Raw genomic sequence first — 14051 nt, 5'->3', positions numbered from 1 at the left:
TACTTTGTTTTGTTTTTAAGAACTTACATCTTGCCCGCAAACGATATATGCAGTGGGTTAATAGAATGTTTCTCAGTTAGTAATATTATCATTCTTTGTCAGACGCTGTGTTATATGGCGAAGATTTTTATTTTTAAATCCACAAACAATCCTTTCAGTCTTCGCAGTAACACGATCATACAATCAATTTTCTTACAACAATGTTATCAGTTATTTCTTTAAAATTAATGTTTTACTGGGCAGCTACGTAAACGGTCGCCGTTTGTGTCACACATTGCCCACTAGAAATCCGTAATGAGATAGAGGATCTGAAGCACCTCATGTGAGGCATTCAAATGAAATTTTACGGTAGCGGCTGACAGCTGATTATGATATATAATTTGTAATAAAATTATCAAAAAATTCCACATGTTAATCAACGCTTGTGAGCGATGAGATTTGTTCTTGTCTTGAAATGTTTCACATACTACAGTTACGATGAAATTCGATGACCATAAAAACACTTTGAAGACTCTAAAACATTGTAACCAGCAATTTTTTGATCGTAATAGTTTTCAAAAGCAATGTTAGATGAAAAATATGACTTGTCGCATTAGTGACGAATTTAAACTTCCCTTTTCAATACAATCTGTAAAGTGATATGTTCTGTAAACTTTATCGCAGAGATAGTATTGCAAGTTTTGAAGCACGATACGCGGTTATCACATACTGTATAAGTTATCTGTACGTAAGAAATAGTGCGGAGTTCAAGGTACATGGTGAATAATTTTCTGCATAATGTCAAAAGCAGTAACATCAGATGACAGTTCTAATGATCCGAACCCACTAACTTTTACTGAAATTGAAATACCAGTTCCTTGGGGCAAAATTGCAGGTAAATTATTTAGATACTTATATGTACGTACAGATATCATCACCGCCTGGAAAAAAGGTAGACTGTAGTATAAGTAGGCTCGTCCCTCAGTAATTTTACCATCCAAAGAAATCTGTTTTCATGTCATCAGACCTTTGTTTTTTTCAGCGATGACATGCGGCGATTCTTCCAGTCATCCCATTTTATGTCTGCATGGCTTACTGGATAATAGCGCGTCATTTGATAGACTCGTGCACGCCTTATCACTGAAATCACATTTCTTTGTAAGCATTGATCTCCCCGGCCACGGAAAATCATCACATTTGGAGCCTGGGACACAATATCGTTTTCTAGATTTTTTGACAGTTGTTCTGAGGATTAAACAGTACTTTCAGTGGGAAAGGTTTTCTATTATAGGACACGAAATGGGAGGACTCTTAGGTCTTTATTTTGCAGCATATTTTCCTAAAGCTATTGAGAAACTTTTCGTGCTGAATCCAGTGTGCTATTTGACACGGAATAAAGACCAAAGCCAACGGTTTATAAAAACTGCTGAATCTGCTTATAAAGTGCAGCATCAGCCCAAAGAAATTACCTTTACAACGTTGACTGATGCACTGGAATATATTTTAAATTTGCGGAAGACTACATTGTCCAGCGAATTACTTCCAGTTTTACTACGAAATGTCTACCCTGTCGGTAACATGTATATGTTGTCCATAGACAGTAGAATTAGCGCATTAGAATTCCCAGTAATAAGTGAGAAACAGTTGTATCAAATTTTTAATAAAATAACATGTGAGCTTTTTATCATCACTTCTTCAGATAAAAGAGAAGATTTTAAAATTTTGCCAGTTGCTCATTTTACCCGTTTATTTAAGAAAAACTGTGTAAGATTTGGAACCATCACATTAAAAGGGGACACTGATCTACATTTACACAAGCCAAAAACAGTTTCATCTCAAGTACGGCAATTATTTTTGGACTTTAGGTCATCTTTATGAAAGTTTTAATATATACCTATTGATGTGAACTGTAAATTCAAAACACTGATGTGGTGGTTGTTATGATCTATTGGGTTACAGGAATCTAGAGTCAAGGTGATCAGATTTTAACTTGACATTAGTTATTCAGCTGTAAAGACACAAAAATAATTAAGTTATATCAAATTACATTGCAGCAAAGATTTGGGGAGCCGCAGACAATATACCACTTCTTGCTGTGCATGGACTTCAAGACAACGCTGGGACATTTGATCGCCTTGTGCCCTTTTTGCCAAAACATTTTTACATAGTTTGCATAGATTTACCTGGTCATGGTTGTTCATCACATTTTCCACCTGGATTTGTCTTGCATTATATGGATTATATATTGTCTGTCAGGAGGGTTGTTGATTTTTTTAAGTGGAAGCAGTTTTACTTCTTAGGACACAGCTATGGTGCACAGTTGGGTGCCTATTTTAGTGCATTCTGGCCAGAACATATAATCAAACTTGTAATGTTGGATGCAATATCTACATTTGTGTATTCAGACTTTATGGATAGATTTCCTGTCAGTTCTTCCCGACTATTGAATATGGAGAACCGAATTGCCAAGAAGCAACCCCCTGCTTATAGTTTTGAGGAAGCATTACAGAGAATGTTAGAGAGTAGAATTAGCAAATTAACTGACGATGCTGCTAAAACTCTAATTATGCGCTCACTTGTCAAAAGAAATAATGGTGTTGGATTCTCAACTGATCAGCGGTTAAAATTTGCTGCTTGGGTACCGTGGGGTCCTGAGCAAAATGTAAATATCTTACAACGGATCAGATGTCCACAACTCATTGTGTTAGCATCACAGTCGCTGCCAATATTGAGCCAATCATTTAGTAGAGAAATGAAAATGTTCAGGTCAAGAAAAAATTTCACCTGCATTGTTGTAGATGGAAATCATGACGTTCACAATAATCAGCCTGAAATAGTGGGACCAATTGTAACAAAATTTTTTACTGCAGATAAGAGTTCCTTGTAATGTGTGCAAATGCTCGGAATTGTTCTATTGTGAGCAAAATATTATAATTCATATATGTATCTATTTTCAAAATCAGTATTACTATAGCTAAACAAGAAATGGTTTAATTTTGTATATATTATTTGTATTTGGGTCACAGAATGAGTGCTGTGTGTCATGTAAATACAAGTAAAATAAAATGCTATACTAATGGTACCTGAACTAATATTCTGGTGATATTTTTATTTATTTCCCCAATGTTTACTGCATGCTATTGTTGCAAATGCATATTTACTTGATTCATTATAGGATCAAAAATGAAAATTTGCTCTGCTCTATGGTAAGCACACAGCTGTTTATATACATTTCACTTTCTTTTGGATTCACACATGTACTTTTCAAAATTTCATAAATACATGCAGTCTTGATTACATGTTAAATGATTTAATGAAAGAGTTGTCTGGTATACAAGTCACATAAGCAATGTTCAATCATCTTGAGTTAGGCTGCACTTACCTGGTTCATTAACTCACGTGACTTTGTGTAAAAAGCATCCAACAAGGATATTTTATATCAAAACAAATAGGTCTGTTTTGCTACTAGGAAATGCTCTATGTACACACTCAATAACTTGCCAACTACTACTTCCCTTAAATGTCCCTTGACACTCTTTCTGCAAGTTATAGATAAAGTTCACTGCTTGTATTTTGTCTCTTATGGCTTCAGAATTCCAAAGCGCATATTCCACACCATGTTTGCCAGTCACCTGTCATCCCTCACTTACCCACTGATCGGCCACAAATGAGTGCCCCTCCCCTTGTGACTCAATACCACCCTGGCTGGAGTACATGAATCACGTTCTCTGTCAGATTTTCTGCTGCTCTTTTTCAAGCCCTGAAATCCTCTCCACCATTCATCCTCCCCAAAGTGGTATTTCGCCACTGATCTCTCCCCCCCCCCCCCATCCCCTATTCAATGCCCTTGCTTATTCATATTCCATCACTGCGCCCAATCCCTTGTCCTGTGGCTCATGTCACTGTAAAATACCTACTTGCAAGAGCTGTCTTGTATGTCCTCCCATTACCACTCCAGTCTTGTCACCCAAGGAGGTAGTGCAGTGTTTAGCACATTGGACTTGCTTTTGGAAGGACAGCAGTTCAAATCTGTGTCAATCCATCCTGATTTAGGTTTTCTGTGATTTCCGAAAAGTGCGCAGCTGATTTCATTCCACATTCTTTTGTAATCAGAGCTTGTGCTCCACCTGTAATGACTTCACTGACGCTGGGATGTTAAAGTCTAATCTTCCTTTATTCTTTCCTATACTGTCGTTGGCATTTCCTTCCTTATCAAAGTTAAGGTCACTTATGAAAGGAGCCATGTGGTCTACCAACATAGCTGCAAATACTGTGTGGCATTTTACATGCGCGTGACCACTAACAAGCTGTTTGTTCACACGAATGGTCATCACCAAACAGTGGCCAAAAGACAGCTGGACCATCCAGGTCACTTATGAAAGGAGCCATGTGGTCTACCAACATAGCTGCAAATACTGTGTGGCATTTTACATGCGCGTGACCACTAACAAGCTGTTTGTTCACACGAATGGTCATCACCAAACAGTGGCCAAAAGACAGCTGGACCATCCTGCAGACATGGTGTGCTTGACTTTAGTTGCTTCACAGTCCGTGCCATCTGGATTCTTCCCACCAACACCAGCATTTCTGAATTGCACAGGAGGGAACTCGTCCTGCAGCATATCGTGCCCCTCCCCCCTTCCCCAAACAGCACTACAGCATATTCCCCCACCTCTACCTTGCAATCCCTCCTCCACCCCACATCATGCATCTTCTGTGTGGAAGCCATTGTCACTATTCACTGCAATCAGGGGTCTATGTCTGGAGGTGACAGTGGCTGTGTGTGTGTGTGTGTGTGTGTGTGTGTGTGTGTGTGTGTGTGTGTGTGGAGTTGTGCATTATGAATGTGTGTGTGTTTCGCTAAGTCTGATGAAGAACTTTGATAGCTTAGTCCGCTTTTAAACGTGCCTGTCTGCCACTCATTGCCTCATTTATGTGTGAGTGGCAATCTGTCCTAATTCATATTGTTGCTATTCTGTTTCATTATTTGACATGTACTGCTCTAGGAGCTGTCTCATTGAGTAAAAACAGTGATGCCATGTAAGACTTCATGGCTTTACCGAATTATGTATTGCCTTCGATAGAGTTTATACTTTGGGGGACTTATTAAACAGCTGAAGGCTGGAACATTCCCTTTGGACAAAGTGGTGTATTAGTATATGACACATACAGATTTGAGTTTATTCAATTGTAAAGTTTGTGAAGGTCACTGTTTTCCTTTAATCTGCATTCAGTTGATATTGTCTTTTTAAGAATTTGATGATCACAAGAATGTATAATCAAAGCAATGATAACATCTCCACCTTCTGAAAATGGTGTTGCAAGAGTCTCTAACAATCCTGATGACCCTCATCTGTATTCTAAAATTGCCAAGGGCAGCTAGATCACACCATATTCTGAGTGTGTGTGTGTGTGTGTGTGTGTGTGTACGTATGCATAGTACTCAGTTTTGACAATCTTTTCTTCGCTTCTCATTATTACATGCTTGTAGTACGCAAAGGCATAGCCATCAGTACATATTTTGTCATTTACTTGATCAATGTATTTATTCCATTTCAGATTATCTTTTAGTTGTACCCCAAAGAATTTAAATTCTTTGTTAGTTTTAATTGGTTGCTTGTAAACGTTTCCAAATGGTTGAGATGGGTTTGTGTTTTTGTTTGGTGTTAAAAGTTCATGAAACTGTCTTTTGCCGTTTATGGCTATTCTGTTGTTTACAGTGCAGGCGTTACATTTTCTAGTAGCCAAGTTCACTGATTTCTGTACTGTTGCAGTGTCGTACACTTTGAGAAGCAGTTTTCATCCACAAATATAATCGTTTTGTGAGCTTCTAGATTCAGGCTTCAGTCATTAACATTCAGGAAAGTAGCAACTGTTCCAGCATTAAGCCCCAAGGCACAACTTGTGTGACACTCTCACTTTCAGATATAATTTCAGTTGCCGACTTAAGTTGATTGTCTGTTTACATCATACAGACCATCTGTAAGTGAATGCTTAAGAATGATGCAATTGATTCGTCTTCTAATACCATCTGTCCAATTTTTATCAGCAATATTTTGTGACCACTGTATCAAAAGCCTCTGACCAAGTTAAGAATATGCCTGTAATGGGTTGTTTCGTATCCAAGAGATTTAGTATTGTGTTAATGCAGTAATAAACTGCTGTTTGTATTAAATTTGTTTTGCCTAAAGCTCTGTTGAGATATAGTCAGCATATTCTTTTTATCAGTGAAGCTCATTAGCTTTTTGTACTTAATTTTTTAATTCATTTTAGATAAGCATAGTGGGAGTGTAATAGGTTGATAATTGTTCATATCTTTTTTCTCAAAAATGGAATTACTTTTGAGATTTCCATTGCCTCTGGGATAGTATTTGCTTGGAAAGAAAAGTTACAGAGTTGGATTGGATCAGCAATAGTGTGTACGCAGTTCTTCATGACAGTTGCATATCATCATTCCCAATAGCATAAAAAGATCTGAATCCTCCTAGGGCTTTTATATTGACTTTGTGACTGCACTAATGAATATTGATTTTTTGCTTGTGTGAAGTGAATTTTCTGATTTACTATTCCATCTGTTGTATTTCGGTTATTTTTCACAATTGTTCAGGTATGTTTGTACAGAATTTGTTGAATGTGGTCACCAGAGCTCAGAATTAGTTATCATTTCATTTCTGTGTTTAATTCCTATATTTGTATGCATTCTTTGTTTCACCCTCTTCTTATATTTTTTCACACTGCTTTTACTTTGTTGTTGGATTTGTCAGTGTGCTCATCATTGTGCATCCTTTCAGCCTTCTAAGGATACAGGTGTAACTTGTATAGTAATTGAGGAGTATCATTACTTTGTTTGCACAACTTATGAAATATTCTCTTATTCCGGCAGAATGTTTTCATTCCACTACTTCTGTCTCTGGCTGTCATTTAAGCTTATTGTTATTTAACGTTATTGTTTTCCATGTAAATGCTCTTTGGAAGCAGCAAACTATTAACTCTGATTCATACGCCACTAAACCAAGAGTGAGCAGTTATTTGGAACAGGAATGTGAAAGAAAGGTTTCAACTGAGAACCTCTATGGAGACCCTAGAAGAACTGTGACAAGCAGCGAAAGTATGTGATGATTCTAAATCAGTACACATATTTCGTTACAGAGGAAAGATTCAAAAACACAAGTGTTTAGGAATATTGCTTATTTTCCAAATCCATTCTGACTAGAGCTAAAACTTGGAGCAAGCCATAATGATTTCAGAAAAAGGTAGTGAGATCTGAATATACAGCATGCTTCAACTTGAGGTATTAACTGAATTTGCTAGCCTAAGAAATTTTTATAACTTCCATAGGTTTCAAGATTCTCACAGTTGATAAGCTTCCTTGCTAAATGTCCTGGAACACGTTGGACTAGATAATAAGATTTATCATCAGTGATATGGTACATACACATCCTACTAACAATTCAAGTGTCTACATGAAATCTGGAAAATTTTAAGGTCAAAAGGGTAATGAGACAAGAGAACAAGTTATTATGTATCCTCTTCAACTACGTCTTCAAAAATGGAAAAGCCCTCATAAAAATGATAGTAAAATGTAGACGCTGTTTAAGAAGGCTTGAATTACACTGAAGATATAGTGTGTTTCTTCAGTTCCCTTGTAAATGTGCAATGATTCCAAGACTGTGCTGGATAGAAAATGATTTAAATAGTCATCTCAGAAACTGAACCCTCTGCACACTGCAGGAACAAATATATAAATCAGTGTTCTACTCACTGCTAGGCAGAAAAGCCATTGTAATTTATAGTGAATCTACAAACTAACTCATTTGTAAATTATATGTTAACAATGACCAGTGCAAACATACAAACAAAACATACATTCTTGCTGCCTAGCAACAGCTGCTCTATAGAAGTTTGTTGCCCTAACTGCATTGTATTAATTGGTTTAATCTGAACTGTGTTTGAGTATACACAAATTCTGACCTCACATTCCACTAGCCCACTAAGTTAAGTCACAGAAAGTGTGTGGTCTTGCCTCAGTAAAGAGGACTGTGATATTCACAACGTGGGTGTTAATGATACTACGTTATTAAATTACTGGTCCTGACTCGTCACAATTCGCCATGTTTTACTGAAGTTTGTGGGGATGGTTCAAATTTTTGAGTCAAGGTACCAACCCTTTTGCAAATAAGCCTACAGCACTGCAACAGTTGTCAGCAGGAACTAACTGTGTAGCTGAAGAAATGGTAAAAGTTACATATTGGATCTCGTCTCTTGCATTTTCCAATATGACAAAGACAAACACGTTAGGCTTCTTACCACTCAGTTTGTTACCACAACCAGTTTTTCTGCTTTTATTTTGTTGGCTTTGCCAGCTCTCAGCCAAATTGTCATATACCAACCTATCCTAGACCTCAGACTCCACTACAGCTCAGTCTGTCACCACAACCAAGATTTCGGGTGGGGTCAAATACGTAACTTTAGCTGAAACATTAGATGAAACCCACCATGTCATCAGCCAACTAGAGTGTCCTGGATAAATCAGTGTCACACTACAGGATACCATGGATGTCACCATGGCTAACCCCATCCAAAAAAACAGGCACTGGGAAGGGGGAAGAGAGAGAGAGAGAGAGAGAGAGAGAGAGAGAGAGTGTGTGTGTGTGTGTGTGTGTGTGTGTGTGTGTGGCAGGGGGGGGGGGGGGGGGGGACAGATGAAATGAAGACCTCTACACACCAAAAATCAAGAAACTCAGTGGTAAGAGGTGGTTTGTAAATTGTTGCCAGCAACATTTTACACAGTAACCAATGCATGATGGCAAACTAGTGTACCTAGTACCAGAGCAAGTGCTGATCCTATAAAGTATATCCAAAGCAAATACTTTGAAACCACTGCTTGGAGAATGTCAGCTGAAAGAGAATTCAGAAAACAGTCCATAGAGGAAATATACCCCAAATACTAAAATGTTGACACCAGGATGAAGTGAGTCTTGAAACAATCCAAAAGTAACAGCAATCATATGCTCCACTTGAATGCAGTGCAAACATGAAAGGCATATGGTGGATAGAAAAGAGGTGTAGAAACACAAAATATACTCACTGAACTGGAGATACAATCACAGGGTGGATGTTGCAGAGATAATCATCCCCCCCCCCCCCCTTTTTGTTGAACATCAAACAGTTTCATTTGGTCTCAAGGTGGAGAATCAGTTTCTTTGTACTTTCATTACTATGAAGGGACTTCAATTAGCAATGAAGCAAAACATCTATCACTGCCTCAGCTTGGTAACGCTTGTTATTCGGTGACTGCAATTTTGTTATTCAACACAACCCCAATGAAATGTGGCCCTCAGAATCACTTCCAACAACACAGATATCACAAACCAAAAGATGGCTGTGCTGAAGCAAAAACGAAGCTTCTCATTTAGGGCCTTAGGCCAGTTGTGTTAAACTCAGACTGAGGTCCCCTGCTATACCTGCAGGATAGGACAGATAGTTTAATTTGTGGAAAGGGGGCCAAAATGAGTGGCTGTCAGTTGCAATAGAACATACTACTTTATTCATTTGAACATTAGAAGAGTAAAGAAAACAATAAAAACAGAGTAAGCCAAACATTAACTCAATTCCCAGCTAAATGCGCCATTCGTCTCAGGCTTCATGGGCAAAACAACTTTAATTTAAAACCGGCTGAAGGCCAATAACTTAAGACTCAAAAACAGGAATTTGAATTTAAAAGGCAGAAGGTCTTATCTTAAAACATTTCTCTAAATTAGTCTGAAGGATCAAACAATCTCATGCCTTAAGGGCAAAACAACTTTAATTTAAAATCAGCTAGAAGCCATACATAAACAAACAACAAGAACAAATAAGAAAAGGCAGCACATCGAACGGTGCTCACAAGTTTCCAAGAGTCGGCCTGGAATTCAAACACTAGTGCTCGCTTAGGTGAGACAGGCAGTCGGCCCAACAATTCTCAATCTGACGGCAACCCAACCGACCGACAGTCAATGTACTAAACGACAGGATAACTTCCGCTCCACCAGACCAGCACACAACAGAGAGTTCAATGCAACAACGCAGGAGGTATTGGTGCCCACAGCAAAGTACACATTCAGCTGTCAAAGTACACGCCGTGCTGGACAGCTACAACACTATGAGGAAAATACACTACCTGAATTTACGTCAATGGCCAGGGCAGGTAACCGGAACATTAATGGCCACAAGGCAGTAGATTCCACTGGTGCACTTCAATTAAAAAATAATCAAGTTAAGTTAAACTCCACAGGAGGGCGGCTAGAATTTCGCCAACTTGAAAATGCACGTTGTTGCTCGCAATGACACAATGTGAACAGTTGGGGCTGGCTGGTAGATTAAGTAAAGATGCAACTTTTCATGATCAGTAAGCCACGGACCTCGTAGCAATCGGAACAGCCCCTCAAACCCCGACTGCGCACGGACGCTGGCAGCGGCCACAGCCAGATACGCGCCACGGAGACTTCCTCACTGCTCCACGCCAACCAACCAACTGCCCGCACACGGGACAACCGGAAACTATAAGCACGAGGCCAAAGATAGTACAAGGAAGTGAATATTGACACCACTGCTGCTGCGACTTGTGGAGAGAGAGGATAACAGCATAATCACGATAACTGTGGGAGACTAATCACAGAATAGCAACCAAGGTTTAATGCAAAGCATAACATGAGCCAGCCACGTCTCACAGACTTCAGCAAAACTCTCTGATGGATTGTTGAAACATGATTGTAATGGTGGCTGGGACATGGCTGCTGACTGCCAAGCATACAAAATGGCTTCAAAAAATTAATGGCAGTGCACTCTTGTTGTGTAAACCTCAGCTGCTTAAAACTGCTCGAGATACTGATTCATAAGTTTTTTACAGGCATCTGCTGACTGCTTCACATTCATTGGGCACACATTGGTCAAGCAATGATATGGTGGCCCCACACAGAATACCAGGAGGATCCCACAATATTTTACACCATAGATACTGCTAATACTGAAATTTCTCTGCCACTGACCATTAAACTATTACAATATTGATACGGTATGTGTGTACCCTGTACAGCCACATCTGTCCAGGATATCTACCATAGGACAGCTTGTTTTGTTTGACAGTTGGCTGAGAAAATGGGCTAACAATGTCACCTCACAGATCACAAGCAGAAGTGTTTATTCACAGAGGTGTTCGGAATCTTGCTCTGCAGATGAAGGTGGGAGGCCATGTAAGTAACATCAACTGCATGCATCCTGAGACTAATCCACAAGTCATAACTAATGTTATAATATGTCTGCATCAGACATCTGCTTCCGAGGCTACAGCAAGTGATAAATGTTCTCGGTGCACTGGGCCATACTGGGTGTGGAACATATCCTGCCACAATACTCACCCTGTCCAAATCACTGATGTGTCTTCAATTAGATTATGGTCCATCTTTTACCACACAGCATCCACTTAGTATTCACCAAATACGACAAAAGACAGTGCCACCCTGTTTGAACTGTTTCTTCAGCATCAACTAATGCAATCCAACTGAATTTTTCTCAAATTAGCTGACCTACAGAAGCTTCTTCAGTCATATTACCATTTCTGTATTGAAATAAAAATCACATTGCTATTTAACAAGAACACTTTCTTACTATCTAGTTCACACAACTAACCAGCAATTCAAAATTCCTCTTTCCCTGATACTCAGTCCTTGCAACATGCACTTCCCTCCCCAAAAGTGACAGGTCAAACATTAACAAAATATTCGAGACAACTGTGTAAATGTAGTGGCTAGATGTGATTAAGATAATCACTGATAATTCAAAAATAACTGATCAACCATTGGTAGGTGCCGTTCCTCAGCACGTGTCAGTGTTCCCACAGAGGTGGTGGCCATCTTGCAAGTTCTCCATTTCTTAAGGCGATTTGGGCTGAACAAGATCTATATCATGTCTGACTCATTCAGTGCACTATCAGGTCTCACTGCCCTAAGAAGAGAGAAGGGCTACAATTTTCATCTTATGAACGTAAGCCAGAAAGTGAACTGCATCAGTATTACACTGCACGAAGGCCTCCAATAAAACAAGTAAACAAACCTCCTCGTAAAGTATGCAATGCACAGCAGGCACATAACTGAACTTAAATTGATGGCATATAATTCATGGTAAGGAGATTGGGAAGACACATGGTGACAGAGAGGCTGCCACAATTATAATCTACAAACTGTCTGCCCACCTACATGATTATTGGTTTATGGATTGGGCAAGTTGTACATGCTACCTAATGTGCGTCACCATTCCCTACTTGCCTCCACAGGACAAGCGTCAAAGAGACCCTAACTTGAATCTTCCTGGCAGATTAAAACTGCCTGCTGGACTGAGACTCAAACTCAGGACCTTTGCCTTTCGCAGGCAAGTGCTCTACCAACTGAGCTACCCTAGCACAACTCACGACCCGCCCTCACAGCTTTAATTTTGCCAGTACCTCATCTCCTACCTTTTAAACTTCACAGAAGTTCTCCCGTGAACCTGGTTCGCAGGAGAGCTTCTGTGAAGTTTAGATGGTGCTTGGGTAGCTCAGTTGATAGAGCACTTGCCCGCAAAAGGCAAAGGTCCCGAGTTCAAGTCTCGGTCCGGCACACAGTTTTAATCTGACAGGAAGTTTCACAACTGCGCACACTCCGCTGCAGAGTGAAGATTTCATTCTGGAGACCCTAACTTGTTCATGAAACTTAACGTCAGGTGATTTAAATCACACACTTCTTGTGTGAGTAGATAGTGATTGAGAAATAGCTTTGCACAACAGACTAAGAGAACTCAAATGCCAATTTACCACTAATATCAAAACAGGCCTCACATCAAAAAAAGAAAAAGAAAAAAAATCACAAAATAATCATGGACTTTTTTAGATGTTGTATTCAACACATATAATTATCAGCCACAATGTGCTACGTAATTTGTTGTAATCAGATATACTATGTACCAATGTAATATGGTAATGACTGAATAGTACACACACAAAGTACCTGTGTAATTAAATAAAAAACATACAGAATTCATGAGTCATATCACACACTCTGTCTCTCTCCTTCCAGTCTATGTCCTTTCCACAGCAACAACAATGATTAACACTGGACACTGTTATCACATTAGCTACGTGGTGACAAATGTTATAATTATCTGACCACATTACGTTATTGTTCTTTCATTCAGTGGGCAGAGGAAAATTTAACTAACTGTTTAATATTTTTGTTGAATCAGCGTGAAATTGATGATTACGATGTGAAAGGTACATGTACAGTCAATTTGTTCATTCATTTTGCTCTGCAGACCCCATAAAGAATTAAAACCTCCAGGGTTGCATAATCAGTCAGGGTAAAGAGCAACAAAAGAAAGAGAAGTGACTCTTAGAAATTTAATCTGTACAGTGTATTGACAATAAACTGTCACTTCACTGTTTAACACATCGACTGCCTACAGGCCGCTGACAGCCACAGCAGAGCCCCACACCTGATGCCGTGGCCCAGCCAGGCCCGATAGTGAAACATCCATCACTACACACGCAGCAGTCAACGTGTTAATAGTATTTATGGTTACACAGCTCAATTAAACGTAGTAAGTTAGAAGGGAGGTCTGTTATATTGGTAACTTAACATTTACTTAATAGCATCGGCATTAAAACAAAAAAGAAAAACACATCTGTAGCAACAGGGGCCTATTTACAGTACACTACCAAACTATAAGGTTCTGTTCAAAATTATTGCCTAGCCAATACATACCATAGGTCAGAGGAGTTTGTTTAGGGTAGGGAGGGCAGAAACAAAAGATGTTCAGAGACAAGTTGAAAATGACAGTCACATTGATAAAGCACGCAGCCAGAAAGCAAATTTTAATACACACAGTTCATGCAACACAGCCCTTAATTGAAACTGGAGATGTTCAGGAATTGACAGAAAAGTGAGGTTCACCAAGTTGTAATTCAGCCAGTGCACAAAATTGGTTATCTTTATTGCATCAGAATATCTGATGACTGAGAGGTAAGCTTAATGAGTTGCTTATTTGTGGTTGAAGAATTAGAG

At 39.1% G+C, this 14051-nt stretch overlaps 1 protein-coding gene across 2 annotated transcripts; it reads left to right on the top strand.

Annotated features, from left to right (window-relative positions):
- Positions 1-664: 664 nt before the first annotated feature.
- On the top strand, positions 665-3016 carry LOC126194754 (serine hydrolase-like protein). 2 transcript variants are annotated; one of them, XR_007538502.1, is made up of 3 exons: positions 665-874; positions 1022-1953; positions 2034-2168. XR_007538502.1 is itself a non-coding variant. In XM_049933035.1 (2 exons), the coding sequence occupies exons 1-2, from the start codon at positions 778-780 to the stop codon at positions 2864-2866; spliced, it is 930 nt and encodes a 309-aa protein (XP_049788992.1). In that variant the 5' UTR covers positions 667-777; the 3' UTR covers positions 2867-3016. The 2 variants fall into 2 exon arrangements, 1 of the variants encoding a protein (XP_049788992.1); XM_049933035.1 differs by lacking the exon at positions 1022-1953 and having other exon boundaries at positions 667-874; positions 2034-3016.
- Positions 3017-14051: the final 11035 nt, after the last annotated feature.

Source organism: Schistocerca nitens, chromosome 7, assembly GCF_023898315.1.
Source record: "Schistocerca nitens isolate TAMUIC-IGC-003100 chromosome 7, iqSchNite1.1, whole genome shotgun sequence".
NCBI classification, from domain to species: domain Eukaryota; kingdom Metazoa; phylum Arthropoda; class Insecta; order Orthoptera; family Acrididae; genus Schistocerca; species Schistocerca nitens.
This window is presented reverse-complemented; position numbering and strand designations above follow the sequence as displayed.